The sequence below is a fragment of the Sparus aurata genome, chromosome 11 (genome assembly GCF_900880675.1).
Source record: "Sparus aurata chromosome 11, fSpaAur1.1, whole genome shotgun sequence".
Lineage (NCBI taxonomy): Eukaryota > Metazoa > Chordata > Actinopteri > Spariformes > Sparidae > Sparus > Sparus aurata.
In genome coordinates, this window is record NC_044197.1 from 24,882,676 (window position 1) to 24,906,627 (window position 23,952).

Sequence of the window (23,952 nt, forward strand, 5' to 3'; positions counted from 1 at the left end):
ATTAAAGTATCTTCAAGAAATCAAAAATAGCACAGCTCAGAACACCATTTTTTTTTTAGGATTGAACGGGACCCGATTAGCCCTGAAGCTCTGAAAAACACCCTGAAAAATCACATCTCAGTACGATTTTTCAGAGAGGCTTCAAAGTTTGAAAGGGGTGATGAGGTCACTGGAGGGGGCCTTTAAGACTAGCCTGGGAATCAGAGCTGGGACCGAGGCTTAGAGTTCAAACTCTAACCCCCTGCTCCCCCCAGGACAGGAATGCACACACACTGCCAAAACCACATTGGGGTTTGTTCCCTTCTTAAAGATGCAGAGCTTCATTCTAAATCTGTGAATTTTAGCTGTTTTGTAAAGCAGCCTGACAAGACGTTTGCCAGATATCACAACTGATAGGTTTTAAATTGCATTTTACACTTCTTCCATCTTGGGACCCATTAAGAGTGTGAATGTGTGTGTACAGGAGGGCTGGATGTGGGCCATGTGTTTGTCAGGTAAACAGCTCCGACTCTGTGTGTCTGCAGGCTGGTCTTAGCCGTGAGTTCCCATGCTTGTGTACCTTGAGGCCGGGGTTGGCGATGAGCCGGGTGTTATCGCTCAGGTAGGCGGTGTAGTGCTCCACCATGCGCTTTGTCTCTGGCTGGCTGAGGTGCTCGTAGGGAGAGGAGAAGCTACCAGCTGCCAACATCACAGTGGGGGACTCTGGGAAAGAGACAGAAAGGGGAGAAAGGGACGGTCAGAGATGCTAATCAATCAATCCGACTCTGGATGAAAATCAAAGTTTGTGGACTGATCTATTTCCTAGATGTATTGTCTTTTACTCCACTGCTGTGGATTTGGTGCGTGTCTTACCAACTGTGGCGAGCTGTTTGAAGTGCAGGCAGGAGCTGGGCTGACCCAGCAGGTCCAAACGATGGTACAGTAGCTTAGAGCTGGGAGCTGTGTTCAGGTTCTTCAGCTGCTTCACCGGGATCTCCGGCTGCACGTACACGATGCACAGGATGAACGACGTGTCCTGAACCTGGAGGACAAGATGGGAGTGGGGGACAAGGCTCATAGATTCAATATTTCATCACTGTTCATGCAATGATGTAAGGAAGGATTGCTAACCGCATAATAGACAGGAAGTTAGCTTAAATGCTCACAGCAGCTTTAACGCTTCTTTTAATTTCGATTTCGAGGGATTATGTTGATGAAAACACCAGAATGTGCTGAAAATACAGCATTTTTCAGATATTATATCTAAAGTCAAGCATATTCCTGACCTTGAAAATATAGCACTTAAATCTAAGCATTTCCCAGTCTTTCAAGACTTTGTGCATATTAGTGGAATCAATTCACCGTAGGCTGAAGTATTTTAATGGAATACTCCAGAGAATGCCGCAGAAAGCAAAGGGGGTCGCTGAGAAAGATGCAAAGTGAGCTTATGAATAAAATACTGGTAGCTGATTTATTAATTTATACACTCCGCTGCTACATACTATTTACAAACTGGAAGCCAGAGTCACTGTGACATTACACACGCTCCCCATTCCTACCAGCCCTCTTGTTCAGTGTTCAGTGTTTTCAAGGGCTGCAGGCGTCTCCCCGAGAAGATAAATGTGTCCGGCCCAACATCTGCTTCCACACCACTGATTCTAAATAAACCACGCAGGGTTAGAGATTTCATTGTTAAATCATGTTACGTGTCAAACAGCTTTCAGAAGGACCCCGGAGCTTCTCGTGACTATTTTCTTACTTCTGGTCACAACCACAAACTTATTAACAGTGTGCGATGGTCACAATGAAGTCCTGGACATTATCTGGGTGTACGAGAAGACAGAATGGTTGTGGGAAAGTAGAAGACTCTTCTCAGTTTTTCTTTCTAGGTCAATTTGCCATTTTTCTGGCTCTGTGGAGTTCATATTAAAAAACAGACAGCTGCCAAACTCATGGCAAAGGTGACGTGTTGGAACTCCTGTGTGAAAAAAAAACAACCCAACCTCAAAATGTCAAAAGCTTTTAAAAAAAGGCAAAAAGTGAAAAGCCTGAATTAAGTGTGATATTTTTGCTCCTGCCAAGAGCCTAAATGTCAGAAGGCTAAAAAGACTCAATACGGCGTGATGTTATTGCTGCTCTGCTGCCATCCGGTCCCTGAACACGACATTTCTGGGCCGCAGAGGAAAAGCAGATTCGAGGGACGGGGATGGTTTCTGGGTGTGGGAGCGCTCGGTTTTTATTACACCGACTAAATTTAAGGTGGCGGAGGTTTGGGGAAGACACAGAGGCCGGGCGCATAAATCTCTGTACTGCTTTCAGACAGCGGCACAGTAATGATAAAGAGTTGGAGACCGAAATGGAATAGATAAAGAGGAGGTATATGTGCTGGTTATCCTCCCACCGCGACAATGGCTGGTGGGCCTGCAGCCAAAGATCACTGTAAGTCTCTGCTCCGACTCAGTGCTTCGCTGTGCTTTAAATACACAATGCCTTCACTTACAGTTACTCTGGACAACTGGCAGTCAAATGAGGGGACAACGAAGCTAGTATTCTGTAGCAACAAATGATTGCAAATCACTCTTGATCAGACCTTAACATTATAGTCATTCATATTCTGCTTACATGTTCTTTTTTTGGTGCATCTCCTAACATATGTCTGTTCATTTTAGATTCATATACTTTATACGTATACTGTGCAATTATCTAATGATGGTGAAAGGTGTATAAACATGTTTTTCTATATATCACTCAACCGCTCTTTTCCTCAGCTTTTGTATCTTGGGCTGCTGTAATAACACATCTGGGGTGGAATCAACAAAGTTTATCTGATGTCATCTGAGGGTGTCCGCATTGTGAAGGTAAATGTCCCCAGTGAACACGTGCCACCTACCAGTTTCCAGGCGTAGCTGACGTTGTATGCGTCTTTGCTGTTGTCTCTGAGCCTGTTGGTGTGCCAGGACAGAGAGGAGTTGACGGGCACGCCAATGACCTGACTGCCCAGAGGGAGGCTGCAAGAAATACACACAATCAAACAAAACAAAATAGACACACTGCACTCAACTACAAGAGTATCCACGGCTGGAGGAATCCTGGTTTAAAACGCTTTTTGAACCCGACAGTTATTTAGGCGTTCCTCATCCTTTCTTACTTGAGAATGTTCTGTCTGACAACAGGGAATCCCGGGATGTTCTCGTAGTGGATGATGTCAGTGTGCAGGGGGGGTTCGGTCATCAGGTAGGGCCGTGTCAGTGACGGATGCATCAGGGTGTAACCTGGAAAATCAGACAAGGGGTTGACAAAAGCAATATCATCAATCAGTGCTTGTGAATATAAAGAAATACGGAGACATCAATCACGGAAAACTGAATCTGCAGAGAGCAACATGAATACAACTGTTACAGACCGACCGGGAACCCTTTGGTCACGAAGTCATGTTGCACATTTAACTCAAGCTGTCATTATCATCACATCACATCAGGTCTGTCATTGTTTTATGCGAGCAAGACACAAAGCTGTAAAAGTTCTGAAATTGTAAATTAACAGTCAATAAACGCAACACAGAATAAGATGATGTTTAATTCCGGGGGACGTCTACTTATGTAGCTGTACGAGCCCACATTTACTAAAAATGCAGGCCTGTGAAATCCTTGTCTCGTCATGGCTGGTATACGCCCCCAATGACATCATGGTATAATGACTTACTGCTACCAATAAGTTAATCATTGTGTCTGAATGTGGCTGAGTCTAAATGCCACTTCATATCCCATTCACCTATTCAGGCAACTAGTGCAGCAACTGCTCTGAAGTTAGTCCAACAGAAAGTCTAGCCAAGACACAGCCGCCTCCTTATCAAACCCTGTTCGGGGAAGCATGAAGGAAAGATAAACAGATTTAAAGTTAGGAAAACACCTCCTGCTTGTGTGCTGCTCTGCAGCATAGAATTGCAAATTTTATCGGCTGTTTGTCAAACTTAAAACATTTGGAATTTTTATGCTTGTAGCCCTTCCAAAAAAACAGCTGAGGGTGGCAGACTCCGCTCACTACCCGAAATCTTCACTTCCGCTGAGAAAGACAACTGCATCGACGGAGGCTCGGTATCAAACAGTATCTGGCGGTGCAGAGGAGTGTGGTGCTGTGATAAATGCAGCTTCTAACAGCAGCGGTAATCATTCCGGGGAGATACTAAAAGCCCTCGGGACGCAGGATTGGGACTGAAAGCCCATTTGTTTTGAAAGAAAGAAAAAAAAAAGAAATAGTGTTTTTTATTTTTACATTGTTCTAGACCTCAAGGAGTGAGTGTGCTGGTTCTGTCAGAGGAGCAGCAGGCGGGAATGTCTCACACTCTTTATTAAGGATCCATCTGCTGTATTACACAAGGCATCGCTGTCCTCATAAAGTGCACAGGGAGGGGACCACAACACTCAGATAAATATTTTCACTTGGCTCATCTGCTGTTTTTAGCTGCAGGTCCAGAAGGCTCTTGCCGTCAGGGTACTCGCCTAATCATATTTACCTACACTCTCATCGGCAGCAGACGATTTAAACGCCAGGTAATAACCTTAATTGGACCCATTTGTCAATGTTGGCCGAGCTGCAGCACTAATAAGCGTGCCGCAGTAATAAGCTGTAATTTGATGGCATATTTATTACAATAACAAACATTTCAGACGCAAGAAAAAGAGACTCATTGAGTGGCGGCGCAGAAGAGCAGAACTCACGCAGCTGCAAAAATTCACGTGGAATAATTAAGTTTAATAGTGAAAATTTCTGATGCGGAAAACTTATCCAAGTAAATATCTGACTCTGTTCTCTGTTTTGCTCCACTGCTCTTCGCCTCACCTCTCACCTCCGTCCTTAAATATTTCCCCTCTCCTCCAGACATCACGCAGACTTTCATTTAGATTTTATCTTGTTCCAGCTTGTTTTAATTATGCCTTCTTCTTGCCTCATGTCAGCATGGCGCTGCCTCCCAGGCCTCCCAATCACAAACAAACCCAGTCTGGTTATTGTGTTGTTTGTTGGCAGTCATGATAGACATACCTGTCTCTCTTAGATTAGACTTAACTTTTTTAGATAAGACTTAAAACTTGAAGGGTTTTCTTTTAAGTTGATGCCGATTACGATATTTGTGTTCCTTTGTTGGAATGATCAAACACTTGATAAAAAACAGATATGGAACAGAGGCAGGATATTTGGCTTTTTCTTTCAATATCTTCCAGGTCATGTGACCCATTGACAGAACTTAAGTGCAGAAATGTCTTTTTATACTGGATGAATTAGACACACCCATTTTAGGGGGATTTTAGTGGAACTTCTATTTTTCATGAATATTTTAAACAAAATCTGGATATTATCATGAAAATCTGATCTTTTTTTCCATTACTTCCAGGTCATGTGACCTTTGTATCAAATTTAATACAGAAATGTCTTCCTATACTGCTCAAACGAGACACGCCTCTTTTTATTGGATTTTAACATCAGAATATTTCTTTTGATACTTAGTTATATTTACCATCAGACAGGTAATATGGTAAAGTGAGACCTTTACTTTGACTCAAGTATGACTGAGTACCACTCAAATGTCTGTGATAGAAAGATGTTAATTTTACCATCATAAAGGAGCAAAGAAACCAGAATGTATTCACATTAAAGAGGCAGGAATCAGAGTATTCTGACTTATTTTCTTAAAAAAACTATTCAATAATAATTGATCAGTACATTCTGCGATTAATTCAATAGTTGACAACTCATGTTGCAGCTCTATTGTAGTTTTCAAGTACTGACAAACGCCACGTTACCCGGTGTAACCTTAAAACATAGCATTAGTGCATTCTAGCAAAACCCAGTTGATGAAAGTCGCTGCTCTCTGGGCCTACAGAGCACAACTTACCTGCTGCACCGCACCAGTGGTTTGAGTCAAGACCCCCTCAGCTCAGGCCAAAACAAACCCAGACCGGACATGAGCACTACCGCCCTGCGCTGTGGCAACGCACTGAGGCATGGCTCAACAGAGGATGAAATGCCAAAGAAGTGCCAGTGCTACCAAGAAGATGTCAATTAAGTCTAATGTGGGATAATGGCTGTGGAGGAAGTTGAGACAGACAAAATAAAGTGGTACTCCGCTCGTCTGTGAAACAAGAACAGCAAAATACTCTTTAGTGCAACCATTTGGTGTGTTGCTCCACAGCCGTGACTAATAAAGACTGATACCCCGAATGTGCAGAGGAATGTTTTGTGGACCACTGGAGTCTGTTTGACCTGCAGCATAATTTTGATTCCTGATTGTTGCTTGTTTTGTTACTGGCTTGGAAATTTAAGCAACAAGGCAATGAGCGACTGATTTGTTCTGCTGTATTTGTTGTCTTACCCAGACGACCTGTTATTACTGAACATGGATTACTGAATTCGGAGAACAGGCCGTCACGGTTTTTAAGACTTGTTTGGTTGTAAACCTGCAAACACTGCTCATGTGGCTGACCACAAGTTGGAACAGGCACCACATCCTGCACTGCTGTTGATATTCCTGCAAATTCCTACGTGATGAACTTGTGGGAAAGTCAGGGGCCCAGCAGAAAACGTTCCAACACCTCGCTTGTCTCTGTGTCACTGACCTTTGTTGTCAATGAGGAATGTGTATGAAGCCAGCGAGTCTTGGTAGTAGGTGACATCCTCCAGGATGTAGGCCAGGTTCACGTCCACCCCGACCACGCCCAGGAGCAGGTTCCCGAAGTAACACGGCCGGCTCACAGTCATGATAAAGCCTGGAGAAAGAAAAAACAAATACATCTAAATTGAGTTCATGCAACATCTCTCTAACCTCTCCGTGTCTCACTGTGCGATTGTAGTTTAGTTCTGTTGAGATGGATCCCTTCATTTTAGTGCAAACTGAACGGTTTTAATAGTCAAAAGAGTTCATCAAAAGGAAGCGTTGGGGAAGATTTGGAGAACTTGGTATTTTTCTCTATAAACTTGGTATTGTGTCTCTGATGGCTGCTTGCATTTTAATCCCATCTGTGATCGTTTCCCAAACCGAACCAAATGCGACTGGAAAATACTCCATAAGCATGAAGACTTGAATCAGGGGGACACAGGTTGCCTGACTCTGTTCAAAGGTAATCTGGTCCTAATTTGACTCAAGATGTTCCTGACACATCGTGTTCACCAGAGAGGGATGGACAGACATCCCAAAAAACTAAATGCTTCTGGCCATGGCTACTGCCGGCACTGAGGCTCAAAAATGTAACAAACAAGGAAGGAAATATTAAAAAGCCTTCATTAAAATGGCTAAATCATTTTTTTAAAGTGTGCATGGATTGCCTTCTTGTTTTGAAGTACTATTTTTTCTGCCAACAGCATCTGACACATTTGATCTACACAGGATTACGCAGAGTTATACATTCATCTGAAACTTCCTCTGGTTGAGCTCCTTCGTTGTTCTGGTCAAAAACGAAAATGTAATTTCATATCCTGCCAGACTCTCTCCAGTTACATCCAAACCACTCACCATCTCCCATGGGGTCAGAGTAGGGCAGGCTGAAGCGGGCCAGGTCGATCATGCGGTTGGGCAGGTTGATGTAGAAGCGGCCCACCGTTGTCTCCAGGTTGCTCAGCTGGTTCAGTACCATCATGCTTCCCTTCACCACCGGCATCATGGAAGCTCCTGCTGATCCGGACGCCGCCGCCGCGAAGGAGCGGTCTCGGTCGGACATTCGGTCGACACCGTATTTCACCGAATTCTGCTCAGCGAGATCCCTCAGGAAGGCCAGCTCCTTCAGGCCCGTCACTCCCTCTGGAAGAAGGAGGGGAAGGGATAGAGAGGGAGTTTAGGACATGATGGAATATGTTTGATTTAATCAAGCAGGGATATTAGAAACAAATCCATGACTGACGGCCTGGCTTAACGGCCTATTGAATAGGGTGACTGTGCAACTGGAAAGAGGAGGGAGCGGTTGAAAGGAGGTAAAAAGAGTAAACAGCTCTTCAGCAAAGAGCACATGACTTAAATTCCTATTATAAAAGGCAACGAACTGCTCTCTTTCCCCTCTAGCTGTAAAAGAAAAACAAAACAATTCCTTCAAGGAGCCGGAAAATAAAAGATCTGCCACCAAACAGGGGCTGAATTCATCAAGCGTCTCTGAAATGAGAGATGTGTTCAAGCTCCCGCAGCTCACACAGTAAAGCACTAAGAGGCTTGCATTAAAGGGGATCATTAATCAAAGTATATTCTATACGTTGCCACATGGATTACTCAATCTTTTATTGCCATCATCAGCAGAGATATTTACTACATGCAGGTCCCGACTTGGGATCCTGCGTCATGATCTCTGTGAGCTTTATTCGCACAATCCCGTGCATCTGCCAAACCCAACTGTCGACCGTGGAGCTCAGAGATCACAACGCAAATAAATCCTTCATTACTTTAAAGAAAATATGCAGCTGAGACATTAATGCACAGCTCAGACTCTATCTTTCCGAGCCTCGTAAGGTCACTTAGAGGAGAATGGATAACCACGGCTCTGCAGCTGTCACCTGGAACATTTGGCATCCAACGACCTATTGGGGAGGCTAGCGCACAGAATGTCTGCCAGCATCCACTCATTGACTGGATTACGGCTGAATCCCGTTTTAATGCCAGGGTCTCACTCTGCTGAACATCACGCTGGGCGACTGACGGGGAGGCAGAGTCGTCATGGGTGGCAATGTCAAACGAGCACAAAGGAGAAATCTTGCCGACGGAACAGGTTCCTGTGCGCTTTCATTTAGGAGGGAGTGTCAATTAGGAAAGGTAAGACGATCCTGGGATATCTAGCTCTCAAAAAGATACAGGTAGTCTTTCTCACTAAAATGTTATATATGTAATATACTTTTGGCTATTTTGTGGTAATTGTGCTGATCTTTGTCATCTTTCCTCATCTCTCCTTACAGCAGCAGGTCATCAAGCATGCGAGGTAATCAGTCCATCATCGACCACTTACTCAATCTTTGCGAGTCTGTGCAGCTACCTTGCCAAGATGACTTCCATTATTATAATAACACAAATGTCTTGATCTACTCCCACCATCGGAGGAAGTGAATAGTCAGTGGATTTGCTTTATTTTAGATGGAAATGCCAATTCAATTAACCACAGTAGCAGGTGACACGTGGGGTTTCTTCAGATTTTAATACTGCAACTCAAGCTCAGCTGGCTCTGTTGTTAAAAGGTCCTTCTGCTCTGTGATCCTCACCAGTATGTGTCTGTTGGTGACATGTATAAATGTACTTGATAGACAGTCTGTGCCACACTGACTATTGTAGTCTATACATGTAATTGTAGCCATAAATAAGTTCATATAAAAACATTTCATAAATGTTTTTCTTTATTAAGTTGTAGAGGCAAAATCATGTTTTAGTATAATATCCCTTAATTTTCTAATACTGTGATTTAATACTCTGACTGTATAAAGAAACAAAACACCGTGATATCGATTTCAAGTCACATCACCCGTACCTAGAGCCCAAGCTTTGTTTCAGCCGCGCATTACATTGCCAAGGGACTGCTGATCTCCTCCAACAATCGGCACTTCACATTTGGCAGGGGATGCAGGGAATAAGACGCACACACCATCAGTGGGCCTTTCAGCTGTGTGCACCAGCATCCGCAAACAAAACAAATGTCTTTTTGGATATGCAATGCTAATACAACTCAGAGGACGGCAGATTTCTGCATCCTTTTCATCATGGGGCTCTTTAATAATAAACAGCCAAGGTCCTCTGTCAGTCACACACACCGAGTGAGCAGTGCAGCCTTTGAAGTCTCACTCTGCCCTCTCTTAGATGTACCTCATTTCCATTCTCAGATGCAAAAATGATTTGTAATAATGGTGGACTAATGCATGCACAGCAGGCGTGAGTGTATGCGTGTGTGTTGCAGAGGGAGGTGGGATTTAGATGGGGCAGATGGATGGACAATGAAAGAAGAAAAGGAAGCATACACACCACAACACACGCGCGCACACGCACACACACGCACGAACGCACACACACACACAAACACACACACGCACACACACACAAAGCCTTTGAGGTTTCTGAGCACCTCTCAACCTTCAGTCTTCTCCTGGGCACATTGTACCCAAGAACATAGAGGAGATGTATCAAAAACACAGAAACAGCAGAGCAAAAAAAGAGAAGCTCTACTACATGTGTGCAAAACTCATAAAAAAATTAATAAATAAAACGTTAACATGGAGAACGAGTGACTCATAAAAGGTTAGAACGGTCCATGTCCGATGGTTTTGTGCTCAACTTCTAAAAGATCTGATTTTTCAGCTGTGATTCTGTTCAAATAATGTTGAAATAACCTGGAAGGCTATAGCTCTTTATTCAGTTTATTTAAAGGGTGACTCCACCAATTTCACACTGTAAAGTGTATGTAGAGGTCTTGGGGTGAAGCCTTTTGTGGCTCCAGAAGATGCTGCATTTAATCTGATGTATTGCCTCCTGTGATGTCCCTCAATGGCGAAGTTGCATTGTGGGTAATGTGGGTGCAAACAAACAAAAACAAAAGGTTTAGTCTTAATGACTAGTGACCTACCATTCATGAGAGCGTAGGTGAGGATCATGACAGAGTTGTTGAGGTGTCGGTTCTCCTCTCTGACCACACTGAGCGTCGCTCTCTTCTCCTGCTCCGACGACTCTCGAGTTGTGATACCAGAGGACAGGTAGATGATCACCATGTCTGTGGCTATAAGAAGACAGAAACAAAAACATTGTTTACATCAATCCATTTAAAGCAAAATATCCCCATAAAACCTTTTTTCACATGAGCTGGAACTGATCACTGAGGCGGGACACATTCCAAATCTGCAGCGTTTTCTTACTGATGCTCTGTTTGCAGAGACTGCTGGTGTTCCGGAGCAGCTGGAAGGCCTTCTGGAAGCCCGCTGCGTGCTGTGTGGCTCCATCGGACGCCTTGATGTTGGAGATGAAGGTGCTCATCTTCCTCTTGGTCTCACTGGTGGCTGGAGAGAGCAGACTCTTATAGCACTGGTCCAGAGAACAGGAGCGAACCGTCTCCGCCACGGACAGGATGGAGATCTGGAGGAGTGACAATGACATTAAATGAGAGAGCGATGAAAGCGTTGAATATGCATTCTTCTTAATAAAGCAAAGAGAGAGAGGAATTGTCCCTTTCACTAACCTTGTCATGTTCATCTACGGCGTTGAGGATGACCAGTGCCGAGTCCCTGGCGATCTGAAGCTGGGTGTCGGTGACAGATGCACCGTGGTCGACCATCACCACGATGTGTTTAGACTGAGGACGTACCGCAGACACATACACAGGCCTGCAGCAACACAAACATGCACGTCGACATCAGACACTTGTTTTTACTGCTCAGTGAATTACGTACATCCTCAACCCACTACAAACACATACTGTGAGAGCGTTCCTACACTGAAAATAAATATAATACAGCGGTTCACATCAGATCTAGGTGAATTAACTGTGGAAACACACAGTTTCCTTTGAGCAAGAGAAAATGGTAACCAAAGCCACAACATCTTTCTTTTGTCACAGTTTCTGTTCGTCCAGTCTGCACGCAGTTAGTCTGCATAAGAGATCTCCTTCCTTTTACTGTAATTTTTGATGGATGTTCAACATTTTCTGCTCCTCACGCCGTCACTGCAGAGTAATTTCAAGAGAATCGTGTGCACAGGGCTTCCTACAGCTATACTGGAAACCTTTAAGTTTCCCTGTTTGTCCTGATTACTGACATGTACAGTGTAGATGATGATAAGGCCATGTTTTATGCACATAGATAGAAAACTATAAATACATTGATGGTTACGCACATCAATGTTTGCCTATTTTCGCACTGTATTTTGTACTAAAGGAAGAAAAAGCAACGTGTCAATTGATGTAACCAAACCCAATCTGAACCCGGAGATCATTTCTAAAACCCAAAGACTGGTTTACTTTTATAAATGACAAAGGAAAGCAGAGAATCCTCACAGATCAGAGTTCGGAACCAGCAAATGTTTGACAAGTTTGCTTAAAAAATGACTGAAACATTTCACCCGTTATCAAAACAAATTGGTGATTAATCTGAATTTGATTCCACTAATCAATTCAATCGACTAATCACGTCAGCTCTAGTGTTCACATACGTATACTATCAGCTTAATGGGGCACTAAGGGGTGCAGAGGGTGGTCCGGGCAGTGCCAGTATGTGTGTGGTCTGCTGGACAAGGAGACACTAACACAAGGCGGAGAAGGGGAGTGATGTACTCACAAAGCCTCATTCACACTCGAAGCGAGCCAAGAAGCGTAATTTCTCTCATGGCTGTGTGCTCGCGCACCGACTTGAACGGCAAGGAGGAAAAAAAATCCCAAATACGTGATAAAAAAAAAAAAAAGCACCGCATTCTCCACAAAAGAATATAGAAAGAGCGGACGGGAGAGAAAGATTTCTGTCAGTCGTGGCCGCAGAAAAAAAAATAAAACCCACAACACTGAAGGTGTGAAATTCCAACGGGCTTTAGTGGTACAGAGCCACATTCCTGCCACGGGCATGTGTGGTCAGGGTGTGTGAGGGCGGCATGCCATCAGCGCCCTCTGAGCCACCCCACAGCAACTGACAGAGGAGGAGGGGTGACGGAGAGGAGCGGGGCAGAGGGGGGGGGGGGGGGAGAGTGTGAGGACAGAGTGAGTCCTATCTGTTGAGAAACTGTGTGTTTGAGCTCGATGATAAAAGAAAACCAAAAGCTGGTCCGTACCTGCTGCGGTGCTCGTAACTGCCCTTGCACTGGAACTTGTGGGCAGGGAAGACTGTGAAGATGCCCTCCTCCGAGCTGAAGTACTGCCACTTTATCCCCGGGTTGGACTTCAGGTTGTCTGCCAACACTGCAGAGGGAAGAGACGGAGAGGGAACAGCAAATATGTTGAAAATGAGGGGAGGATGAAGAGAGAGAGAGGGGGGGGGAAGATCGAGGGAGGCAAAAACAAATGGGGATAGGCAGGAGGGAGAGAAAGGAGGTAAAATGCACGAGTACAGAAAAAGTTCAGCACTTTTGGAGAGTTTCTCTATTTTTAAGATTCAAACTTTAATGTTACCGAGCACCACAATCTCCTCCAGGAGGGAGACCTTTCAAGTTCAGGGGTTAACCGCGATTCATGTTTGAATCAGAGGTGGTGAGAAAAACCTCATGCTCGACAAGATCGGTCCAAAAAACACACTGTCAGTTCGTGCATCATGCTGAGGACGACTGACTCTTTCATTTGACTCTTTCCCTGTTTGCCAAGTTGTATTCAGCAATATGTAACTCTTTTTTTGGGCTATACATATACACATATTACAGTATTAATATCATTATCATTGTCATAGCTTACACCTGACACACTGGCATTTTAACAGTAACATCCGACCACTAATCATGCACTTTCAAGGTACCTATCAACTGTTTATTGCACATGTTGTAGTGAAACAGCAGATTCATTTCAAGCATTTTTCCAGGATGTACATTCAAATTCTAGCATAATCCTAACCTCGAAGTCATAAGGGTTAAAACTAAGCATTTTCTAAACTTTCGAGACTTTTTATGGACACTGTTTTCAGTTTGGTGCCTGATTGGAAATAAAGATAAACTGTTAAAATGTGTCGATTTTGCAAGAAGTTGTCGCAAATCCTGAACCCCGTCCTAAATGTCCCGAAAATTTGACACAACCAGAGTTTTGATTAGTTACAGCCCACTGATCATCGAGAAACACATATTTGCCCTGGCTACACTAGTACATAGCAGTACCAGTGTAGTATTGGAGGGAGCGGGGAGAGAAACACCAGTGGATCGCTGCTATCTAACGCAATGCAAACAAATTGTTTTGCAAAGTCTGCAGGAAAGAATTTGGCATTTCATCGTGGACGCGCCCAACTCCCTTGTCCGGAATTTCATCCAATCGAAAAAAACATGTTTCACTGACATGAATGTCTGCTGCTTACATTGCCGGCTCTCAATCAATCCTGTTTGCGAGCGGCTGCACACAAACTTATGTAACTTCTCCTCTGCTGAACATTAGTGCATTGTTTTCTGTTACTGGCCTGTTAACGCGCACTTCAGCTCTATTCAGGCGTGACAATCACATTCCGAGTGGACATTTACTATACGCATGTAAATCCTTTACCCATTCACACCTCCGGCTGATTAAATGAACTCAGTGGAGAAGAAGAAGAAGTTGGAGCTGTTGGGTGACTGCAGAGCACAGCGCTTTTCTTTCATGTGGATGCCGGATGCAGATCGGTGTGTCACAACTGTGACTGCAGGACAAGCTGAAATAACAGCCTTCGCTGCAGCCTTCTGCAGAGACACTGAGTATTTGCTCAACACTAGCAGAGATTTTTTTTTTCCTCCTTTTAAAAGGGTCGACAGTATCTTCACAGAGATCCCATCACAAAGCCGGCAACTTCCTTTCCGCTCACTGCAACACAAAACGGCCTTTCACAAAGAGATGGGGGGAAGGAGGAGGAGGAGGAGGGAGGAGGGGGTGAGAGGGACACAAATAGAAAGTTTGGGCCCTTTACCAGGTGGAAAACAGAGGAAAGAAACAGAGCGTAGCCTTCCGAGTAGGCTTCATTAGAACACCATGAAGCAATCCATCGATTTTCTATAGGCCTCTCAAACTACATGACCACAACATTCTTCTGGCTTGAATTGAATCCTTATATTCAGCCCCAATATCAGATGTTCTGAGAGGAAGCGTGGTTTGATGTTACCAGGTATTTCAATGTTTAATTCCTTACAGTTAATACATGTTCACTGTGGTTTCCACAGGTCATTAGCAGCTGTACACATCCACCAACTATATTGCCATTTGGCTGACTATTTGTTATTCTTCAGAGGGAGGTTCCCATTGACTAATATCTTGTTAATTAAGTCGACGGTCCTTGCCAGACATGCTAACCGCCATTCTTGCGTGTCAGCTGGGTCTCGAAAGTCCTCAAATGTGGTTTTTGGCTTGTGATCACGTTGAATGAATCGCCTGCTAACGAGAACCTGTTCTGAGCTTTTCCAACCCTCCAGCGATATTACGAGCCACAGACATAGTTCTTCTATGAGAAGGGTAAAAAAAAAAAAACCCCAACAAATTAAATCAAGTGTTATATCATCCAACTGCCAAACATTATAAACAGCTCCGAAATGCCTACGTTTACTTGGCAAACAACCCTGTTGAGACACGACAGGTCCTTCCATCATCCCTGTCCCGTCACTCTATCCGTCCCTGATGCTCACATAAACAGGAAACACTCACTCGTGTTGACAGTGGAAGAAGGGCTCTATATACATCTGTCAGGCTACAGCGCTCCACTCTGCCAACGATGTTTAGACCTCCCCAGAAACAGATGGACAAGCCGAGGAATAGGATCCAAATGACACCCATTTCCTACCACTGTGCTGCTGTGGACTCGTAAATGACCTGCACTGATACATCTGCATCTCCATCCTTATATAAACAAACCATATGTACGGCCGTAAGTACCACACACTGAGACAGAATGATACAGATAATGCAAAGAAACACCAGACAGTATGAATAGACTGTCATTTATAGGGAGTTATGAATCAGTTCTACTTTCAAATATGGTGACATCACGGCATAGTTTTCTTTTTGTTTATCTATTTGGCGGATAAATAGAGGTCTGAGACAAATTTAGTCCCAGTTGGTGCAGTAGATGTCAGCAGATTAGGCAAAAAAATTGACCTGCTGGTGGTTTCACAGCAATCAATAAATCATAGTTGGAATAGTTAGTGTGGATGACAGTGGTGGGCCGAAAGCCAGAGCGACAGACCAATCGACCTGGTCACCCACAGAGTCCCGTTGCTAGCACAAAGATAAAAGTAGACCGCACTTCATAATGAGCATCTGTATTCTGTGTCCCGTGCTTGATTTGTACTTCTATTCACAACACCATTCACTGCCCCAGTCTGTTTGGGTTCAGTCCCTCTCTCACTTCAAGGTCTGTTAGCCTTGCGCAAACGAAGGCGAGGTCTTGTAGTGGTGACAAATCAACTGACTGGACAATAAAAGATTCGGTTTGTTCTTCCGGCCACTCAATTTCAATTTTGTTTCCAAGTTTATCAAGCAAATAACCGAACAGCTTGGCGCGTTGGACGCGAGTCAGCGTGTTCCAACCTGCAAGTGGAGGGGAACTTAAAATATATGTACATTCTTGCTGAATAAAAAAAATGCACCTTTTCGCATCCATCCAAGAAGTGAGGGTTACAGGCGACAAGGACGGAGAGAGTGTCGGAGGAACGACAGCAAATTGTGGGAGACATAAAATCAGAGGGCCAGAGAAATGGTTGAAAATTGCAGGAAAGAGGGCTGCAACTGGAATAAAAATGAATGGAAGAAGGGAGATGGATCAAACCGGTCCTCCAATCACACAGCACTCCAACCAGCTCCCGTCTCATCTATCTGTCTTTCCACTCCCACCTGCTGGTATCGCTACTGAAGCCTCCCACATCCACTATCTCCCCCCCCCCCCACCCCCCACCCAAAAAAATAAATAAATAAAATGGAAGATGAGAGGGGCACAATACAGTCTTGATACAATTACCCCATTTCAATCAGCTCTCACCCCTCCTTTCTTCCTCTTCATTCATCTTTCTCTCCCTCTCAATTATCCCTCCCTCGCTCACCCGCTCGCCCCCCCCCCCCCCCTCTGTAGCTGCTTGTTTAGACTGGGCTGAGACAAATGGGAGAGAATGAATACGCTGGGAACGCAGGGGTCAAGGAGGGCTGAGTGTGAGGGACAGGGAGAGGCGAGGGGAGGCGGTGGGGTAACTTGAACTCGCCGTGACTGGCCTGCAAGGAAAATAAAACCCAGCCGATGGTGACGTGTTATGAATGGCAGTCATTATGAATGGTTTGGAGAGAGAGGAGCAGGCGGGGAAGAGGTTTGGAAGGGGGGCAGCAGCGATGGGATGGCAGAAGAAGAACAAATGATGTTGGACGTTTCCTGTAAAAAAAAAATCAAAAAAAAAGGAGGAAAAAAGGGGCCTTTTGCAATATCCAGGCTGCAATGGAAGAGTAAAGGGTTCAGCACGCTCAAAATAAATTTGTTCGTATCAAATGTCCTCAGTACGCAAGTAAAAAGTGCTGATCTCTATTTTTGAAAGGCCAGACTTGAAAAATGGACACAAATAAAAGTCTAAGAGAGGGACGCATTTCCTAAAAGGCCGTCGTGGTCTCGGAGAAAGAAAGCTTGAAAGCAGGACTTTCAAGAGCTTCACTGGAGCATACTGAGGTCTTCAAGCAGTTGCTCAAGGATTTTTGCAGGGTTTCTTTGTGGCCATTGTTTCCAACATAATCTCATCTGCAGAAATGTTTCTAAACTCGTGAGTTTAAACTCAAAATTTTCAATATTCTTTAGTTTTTTTTGATAATACACTGTGGTAAGTAAGCTAGTCAGATAATTGAGCATGCTGGTGTAACTTATTATTCCCTGAAATCAGTCTATAAGTCAACCTTAATGCTTTCTACCATACCATACAGGACTGACAACAAGCTCTGCAAATCAAATTAGGTTTGGTTTTGGTATAATATATTAGTTCTGTACTTGGAGAAGTTTGCTTAGAGAAATTAGCAAGGGGGGTAAGCACTTTGTGACATGACAAGCTATTGGGAAACCGCCCCCACTATGTAAGAATCTGGATTTTTATTTGACTTTGGTAAAAGTGGTTATGCAATGTTTTTCTTTTGGGCAGAGCACTGCAGTGCCTGGATTCTATTTTGAACTATTTGTTCGAAACATCTTACCTACGACAGTCTTACTTGCAAATCTGTCAGAGTTTGGTAGAAAATTGCTCTAAAAAGGTTGAGTGTGCAAGATTTAGGGGTAAAAATGGAATACAATTGACATAGTAATGCTTTCTTTATCTTATAATAACCTAGAATTAACATCGTAATCTCATTTCTTACCTTACAAAGTTCCTTGAGAAACTGAGGATTTTACAACGCGCTACTGAAACCGGAGGGTCAGAAGACACAGGGAAAGTGTTTCCAATATTCTGGGAACTACAGCTTGTAAGCATCACAAATGCAGACGGAACATACCATGAAGCAAGCAATGGCAACAGAACAGAAGAACCAGCGGGGGAAAGCTGGCCTTTGCCCGGTTTTTGGGCAACTTGGTCCATTTTCTTCCTAATCAGATGCAGACCGACATATGCGGTGCAGGCACATGTGGGTTTTTGCATCGCAATGTCGTGCAATGTGCTGACACAATGTGAAGCAGGGAGCAGCGAGAACACCATCGAACTGTTCTCCAATGTTGTCTCCCGTATGACTTTCGAGGCTGAGGTTGGATGTATGTGCCACAACAACACCGACACACGCCTGGTTTTTGTGACGGCTGATGCGATTTCCATCTGAGGTGACGTGAGGACAGAACTGACAGAGCCCTCCAACAACAAGACGATAAAAAACACATCCCGCCGATTGCAGAAAGGAGTTCAAAGTCAACCGAGCGCATTTGATCTCCGGCTATAAAAATCATTTTGAAATCAAAGGGAGGGAAGAGAGAAAAAACACACGGATGAGAGCCGGAAAGAGAGAGGGAAGAAAGTGTGAGCGAGGAAGCGCAGAAGAGACTGGAAAATCATCTTGTCTAGAAGTGCACAGCTAATTATTTCTATCTCAGATCAGTGTCCTCTCTTTTTTTTTCTTTTTTTTTAAAACATTTCAGATGACGAAGAATAGAAAAGATAACAAAACTTCTAAATTAAAAACTGTTTCCATGGCAAACGCTGGTAAGTTATTCAGCATTTGGCATGCAGTCCACAGATTCCAAAGTTTAAATACCTTTAGCTTTGTGTAGCATGTTACATTTGTTAAACCAGGTCAGTTTGTGTGCCTCATCTGGTGTGTGTGTGTGTGTGTGTGTGTGTGTGTGTGTGTGTGTGTGTGTGTGTGTGTGTGTGTGTGTGTGTGTGTGCGCCTAACAAACCTGAGTTGAGGTCCCGTCCAGGGTTGAACGCTCGGCTGTTGACGGTGGGGGAAAGTCTGTCGCAGCAGATGGTCTTGGAGACGTTGGTATTGAAGTTTCCATCAAACCTACACACACACACACACACACACACACACACACACACACACACACACAACACACAACACACAAACACACAAACAGGCAACATTTGAGAAATTTATAGAGCGTGTCCGGCTCATTTGTTGGTGGAGCGGCGCTGACGTTTCTCTCAGCACTAAACAGGTTTACTATTCCACCGCTTTGTTTCCAATAAAAACCAAAACTGGAATACCTCTGACGTCGTGTTTCTCTTGACTGAGAATGCGATTTACACAACCGTTGAATAAATCTACGTGAAACCGCGAAGCTAATCCAATTACGTGAAACATCTGTTGAAACTAATAGCCCCTGCTTGTTTCATTTGAGCTGAATTGTAATGGCGGCTGTATCATCTGTTGCCCAGACCTCATATAAAAGTCGAAGTTAGGGCAAATGAATAATATTTTCCACAGAAAGCTGCTGGAATTCTGTTTTTCTCCCAGTGAAGCTCATACCCAGTTCCCGGAATACATCTGAATGTGATTGTAGGAAAGGCTGCCTGCTCAATCTCTTAATACACCTATAGTCCAGTTCAGGGTTGTGTCATTCGAGGATGAAATCGGGACCTGGCGACTATGATCAGAGAAAAATTCTAAAAGAGTTGATTTAGACATTTGAATCAGTCACGTCAGCTTCAAAATGATACAACAGGGCTGATGCAGTCAGTCGGATTGCTCATGCTTCATGACTCCCAAGCTTTGTGGCATTGTGATTTATTAAGTATTAATGAGCCATGAAATGTAAATCTTTCACCAAACCTCTTCGTCAACCACACTGTCTCTGTGGTGTGATTATCATAATTCTTAATTTGATTTTGCACTAAACAGCAATACTTTCTAGCACACTCTCTCTTTCATGTAATAAATAATGGGACTGTTAGCACCGAGGAAACGTCTCTGATGGCTGGCAAAGCTTTGACAGAGACAGAGAGGGGATCGGCATCACTCCCTTTATCTGCAATCTGAATGAGCTCGTAATCAACAACGGAATTGTTCAAAAGTGTCATGTTAGTCGTTATCGCAGCAGGGCTGCTTACTTGCACTCCAAGTGGCCCCTGTAAAGAGCCTCTGCCGTGGTGTAGAAGATGCTGCCCAGTAAAGCCCTGCTGTCCTTCAGCACACACACACACACACAAATGTGTTAAAGAGGGGTCAGGAGAACGAGACCAGTGTTGCAATCAGCACATCTTAAAATGCATGGTTTTTACACATGACGTCTCCACACATCTCATCTTGCAGTCAGTTGTTTTAGCGTTAAGGTATTTTAAAATGTCTCGTCTCTTGTGTGCGTGTGTGTGTGCGCATTGATGGTAAAGCCCAGTTTCCTGAGAGCACATATCTCTGGAGTTAAGAGCGGACAAAAGGGGAGGCATGCAGAGGAGCAGCCCGCTCTGCACTGCACCAAGCCTGGGTGCTTTGATCCTTCCATCCCTCCAACTACAGCACCCACCCCTCCCTTCCTCCGGCTAAGCAAAGTACAGACACACATGTGCACGTTTGAACACACACACACACACACACACACACACACACACACACTCGGCACACACTCTTTGGCTCCCTATGCTTGCAGACCTGGCAGTGGGCTGGTTTGATTGACAGGTGCTCTGATGTACAGGCTCCATTTGAACTTCACTCATTTCGAGTCCCATAAGGCCAAAGTCATTACCATTCTCCTTCAACCCGCTTTGCATAGAGGGGCTGGGCAGGACGCTCAGCAAAATGTGTGCCAGATAAAAAATACATTTGCAGCCGCTTTGAATTCCACATCAAAAAAACATATGAGAGAGCGGGAGAGGGGAAGACAGAGAGAGAGAGAGAGAGAGGGAGGGGGGGGAGCAGGGAGGAGGCTGAGGCTGATCAGACATCTTAATGAGGGTGAACAAAAAAAAAGAGACAGACGCATGCAAAATAAACCAACAACACCAGCCTGATCTGATTTACAGAATATAAACTAATAATCGTGTAAATCCAAACTCCTCTCCATAAATGTTCCAACAGGAAAGCTCGCTGCTTTAAATAATTCTCCCAACGAACACGCATATTAATAATGCATTGTAGGAATGATTGCTTGATTACCATACCTCCCAAAAGGGATATTCCTCTATGCAGTGACGATAAAATGATCCTGAAGACAATTGAGCATGCATCATAATTAGGTCTGTGAGTGTCCTTGAGAAAGATACAAATGGCAAATGACTGATGTTTCTATGAATTCTGACTGAAACCTGACATTTTCTCTCTGCTTTTTAACCCAACATGAGACTGAAAAATATACAATTCATCCATTCTTGAGAAACCAAAGGAGGTCTTGCGAGTTTTTTTTTTACAATTCTGCAAATACAAATCTTCAGTCAGACACAGGAGGAAAAACATGACGGCCAGTGTCTTATAGCCCTCTGAATAAGGCAACACCTGCTGTGCTCAGCAGCACCAGCCGTCCACTGTTTATATAAATCCATTATAGTAAGCTGTAACCTGCAGCAGGAGCCATGTATATCCAACTGAGGAGGCAATCATACGCCATTCAAAAAAGCCCACTGTGCACAATTACCTTGAAGAGGCTGGCTGTTGTGCGAGCGCCGACGTCAAGAGTAATACCCTTTCTAAATGTGTTTGCGATCCCTCAGTGAACAGCAGCGGTGCAGCAGGCAGCATGCTAGCGGCAGAATGGAGAGTGCTTAAAGACAGTGCTGTCCAAACAGATTTCATTGTGATATCAACATGCAAAGTGGACTTTATAATCGACACCGGATAAAAAAAAGCTCCACTTGATTCTGATCCTGACTGAACTGAACTGAACTGAACCGAGGGGGGGTTTCTGATATTTTGGCTTCCCTTATCTGCGGAAATGGAGGCAGATGAAATATTAGCAACACCTTTCAATATCATACAATTTAAAACAATGATTTAGCAAGTAACGCAAAATCATGTGGAAGTCAAGGAATAAGTAAGGAATATTATGACGGCTTTTTGTTGTATCAAGGTCCCATAATCACTCAGTGCTCCGTCATCAACAGTCTGTTGCTATTAGCAACCTCTACTAACAGGGTCCAACAGCAGTCAAAGTGACGTTGGGACGACCGCCATTTTGTCAGATTTGTGGCTCAACAAATATTGAAGGACGTATTTTATCTGCTGCCCAAAACGCCATTGTTGGAATTCTGTCTGTAGATAGAGTCTAAAGCTCTACACCGAGAGAGTGTTTGTGGCCGAGTACGCACTGGCACTTGAAGTAACCATCTATGAATGAACCCGTTGTCTTTCTTTGTTCATTTTACTGCTAACCATCAAGTAACAGTTGATTGAACTGTTTATTCCTGTGCACTCTATGTGCATGTTTAGCAGGTTACCTATGTTTCTAGATGTTTTTAGAAAGACTTAATAATGATGTTTAATGGTGATAGCCTGCTGGTTTTCTTCCCGGCATTACTGAAAACGCGACTAGATTTTAAAGCGATCTCGCTGCATAACTGCATGTATGTGCTGAGGGATAATTATACTAGAGACACTATTGAAAATGTATGTATAAGCTTGAATAGAATTGCAAGTACTGAAGACAGGCCAGATAGTGGACACCTGAAGCCCTCCTCACTGCTTATTCTGTCCTTGAATATTAAATCAGGGGGAATAAAGACAGGGAAGGGAGTTTTTCAAGGAGTAAAAAAGCTAGATGCAGGACTAAAGAAATGGAGGCATGGAAGAAAGGGAACAGTTTGAGGGAGGCAAGGAAGGAGCAACAAAAAAAGAGAAGAGTGAACAAGGTAAGAGGAAGAGGTTGACATTAACAGAGGCATGTGGGGAAAGAAAAGAAGGTCTGATCGTGGCAGGACATTTACACCTGCTGAGGTCACTTAAACAAACCCCCCCCCCCCCCCCCCCCCCCCCACCACCCCCAACGCAACCTGCCTGGTATTCTGCCATCTCCATCTCTAATGTGCAAAGAGCGGTATCATCCCCGTGCTGAATGAGCAACCGGAACATCAGCTCGATCTTGAAGCTCTTAACTCTGAGAGGCTGCTCGCTGGTGCCACATATACTCTTGATCTGGACCGTAAATCTGCCAGGAGCTCAGATGGTGAGAATTCCTCCGAAGTAACGGGAGCTCTGCATTAGCACTATGTTGTCTTTAATCTTTATGTTTAATTTACAAGTCAATGCACTGGAACTTCTGCAATATCATCCCTCATATGATATTACCACAGAGCACTCCTGCCGCGCACCGGAGTAGTTAGGCATCTGGTGTTCTGTTTAGCAGCCCGGACGCTTGGAAAATGTTGGCGACTCTGCTGTGTTGGGACACAGCAATGTCGTGCGTCGTGCCGGGCTGCCATCTCAGTCGTCTCAAATACAAACCGTAGTTTTAGTTTATATTTGTAGTTTATATGTAGTTTCATGACGTTGCATCTCGGATGTCTATGGGGTTGGAAAGTCAAGTCCTGATTCATGGAGAGAGATCAGCATCTGCCACAAAAAGGAACGTGGTTGCAATTACTATTTCTTTAAACTGTTCTAGACACAGTAACTGAGGTAGTTATGGCACCGACTGTACGTAAAGCAGCACCATGAGGTTAGTTTTGAGTAAATATTTTAATAACTGTTATATTTCTTCAGGATAATCAGTAACCGTCACAATGGGTCACTTTTCATCTACATCTTGACCTAAAAATGTAAAAATACTGAGGATTTGTTTGAGACCACAGGTGCTATTTGAGACTCACTCATAGGGAAAAACACTGAGGTTTAACAAACTTTGGGTCAAACCCTGTGATGTGGGCTCGCCCGCAGGCGGCTGGACAGGCCCGGTCGTCTTCAGGGACACCTTGCCATGTTTTGTTTCCCACCACATTTCTCGTTTTCTATTTCGGCA

General features: G+C 44.0%; 1 protein-coding gene across 1 annotated transcript in view; it reads right to left on the bottom strand.

Moving 5' to 3' along the window:
* The window catches only part of cachd1 (cache domain containing 1), a 90,172-nt gene that overhangs the window by 21,594 nt on the left and 44,626 nt on the right, over positions 1–23,952 (bottom strand). The window contains exons 4-14 of the mRNA XM_030434205.1: positions 18,964–19,070; positions 12,737–12,863; positions 11,160–11,304; positions 10,840–11,056; positions 10,554–10,703; positions 7,484–7,768; positions 6,591–6,740; positions 3,128–3,251; positions 2,870–2,987; positions 853–1,021; positions 560–702 (exon numbers count right to left, since the gene is read on the bottom strand). Of these exons, the coding sequence (XP_030290065.1) occupies positions 560–702; positions 853–1,021; positions 2,870–2,987; positions 3,128–3,251; positions 6,591–6,740; positions 7,484–7,768; positions 10,554–10,703; positions 10,840–11,056; positions 11,160–11,304; positions 12,737–12,863; positions 18,964–19,070 (1,735 nt within the window). The remainder of the gene's footprint in view (positions 1–559; positions 703–852; positions 1,022–2,869; positions 2,988–3,127; positions 3,252–6,590; positions 6,741–7,483; positions 7,769–10,553; positions 10,704–10,839; positions 11,057–11,159; positions 11,305–12,736; positions 12,864–18,963; positions 19,071–23,952) is intronic.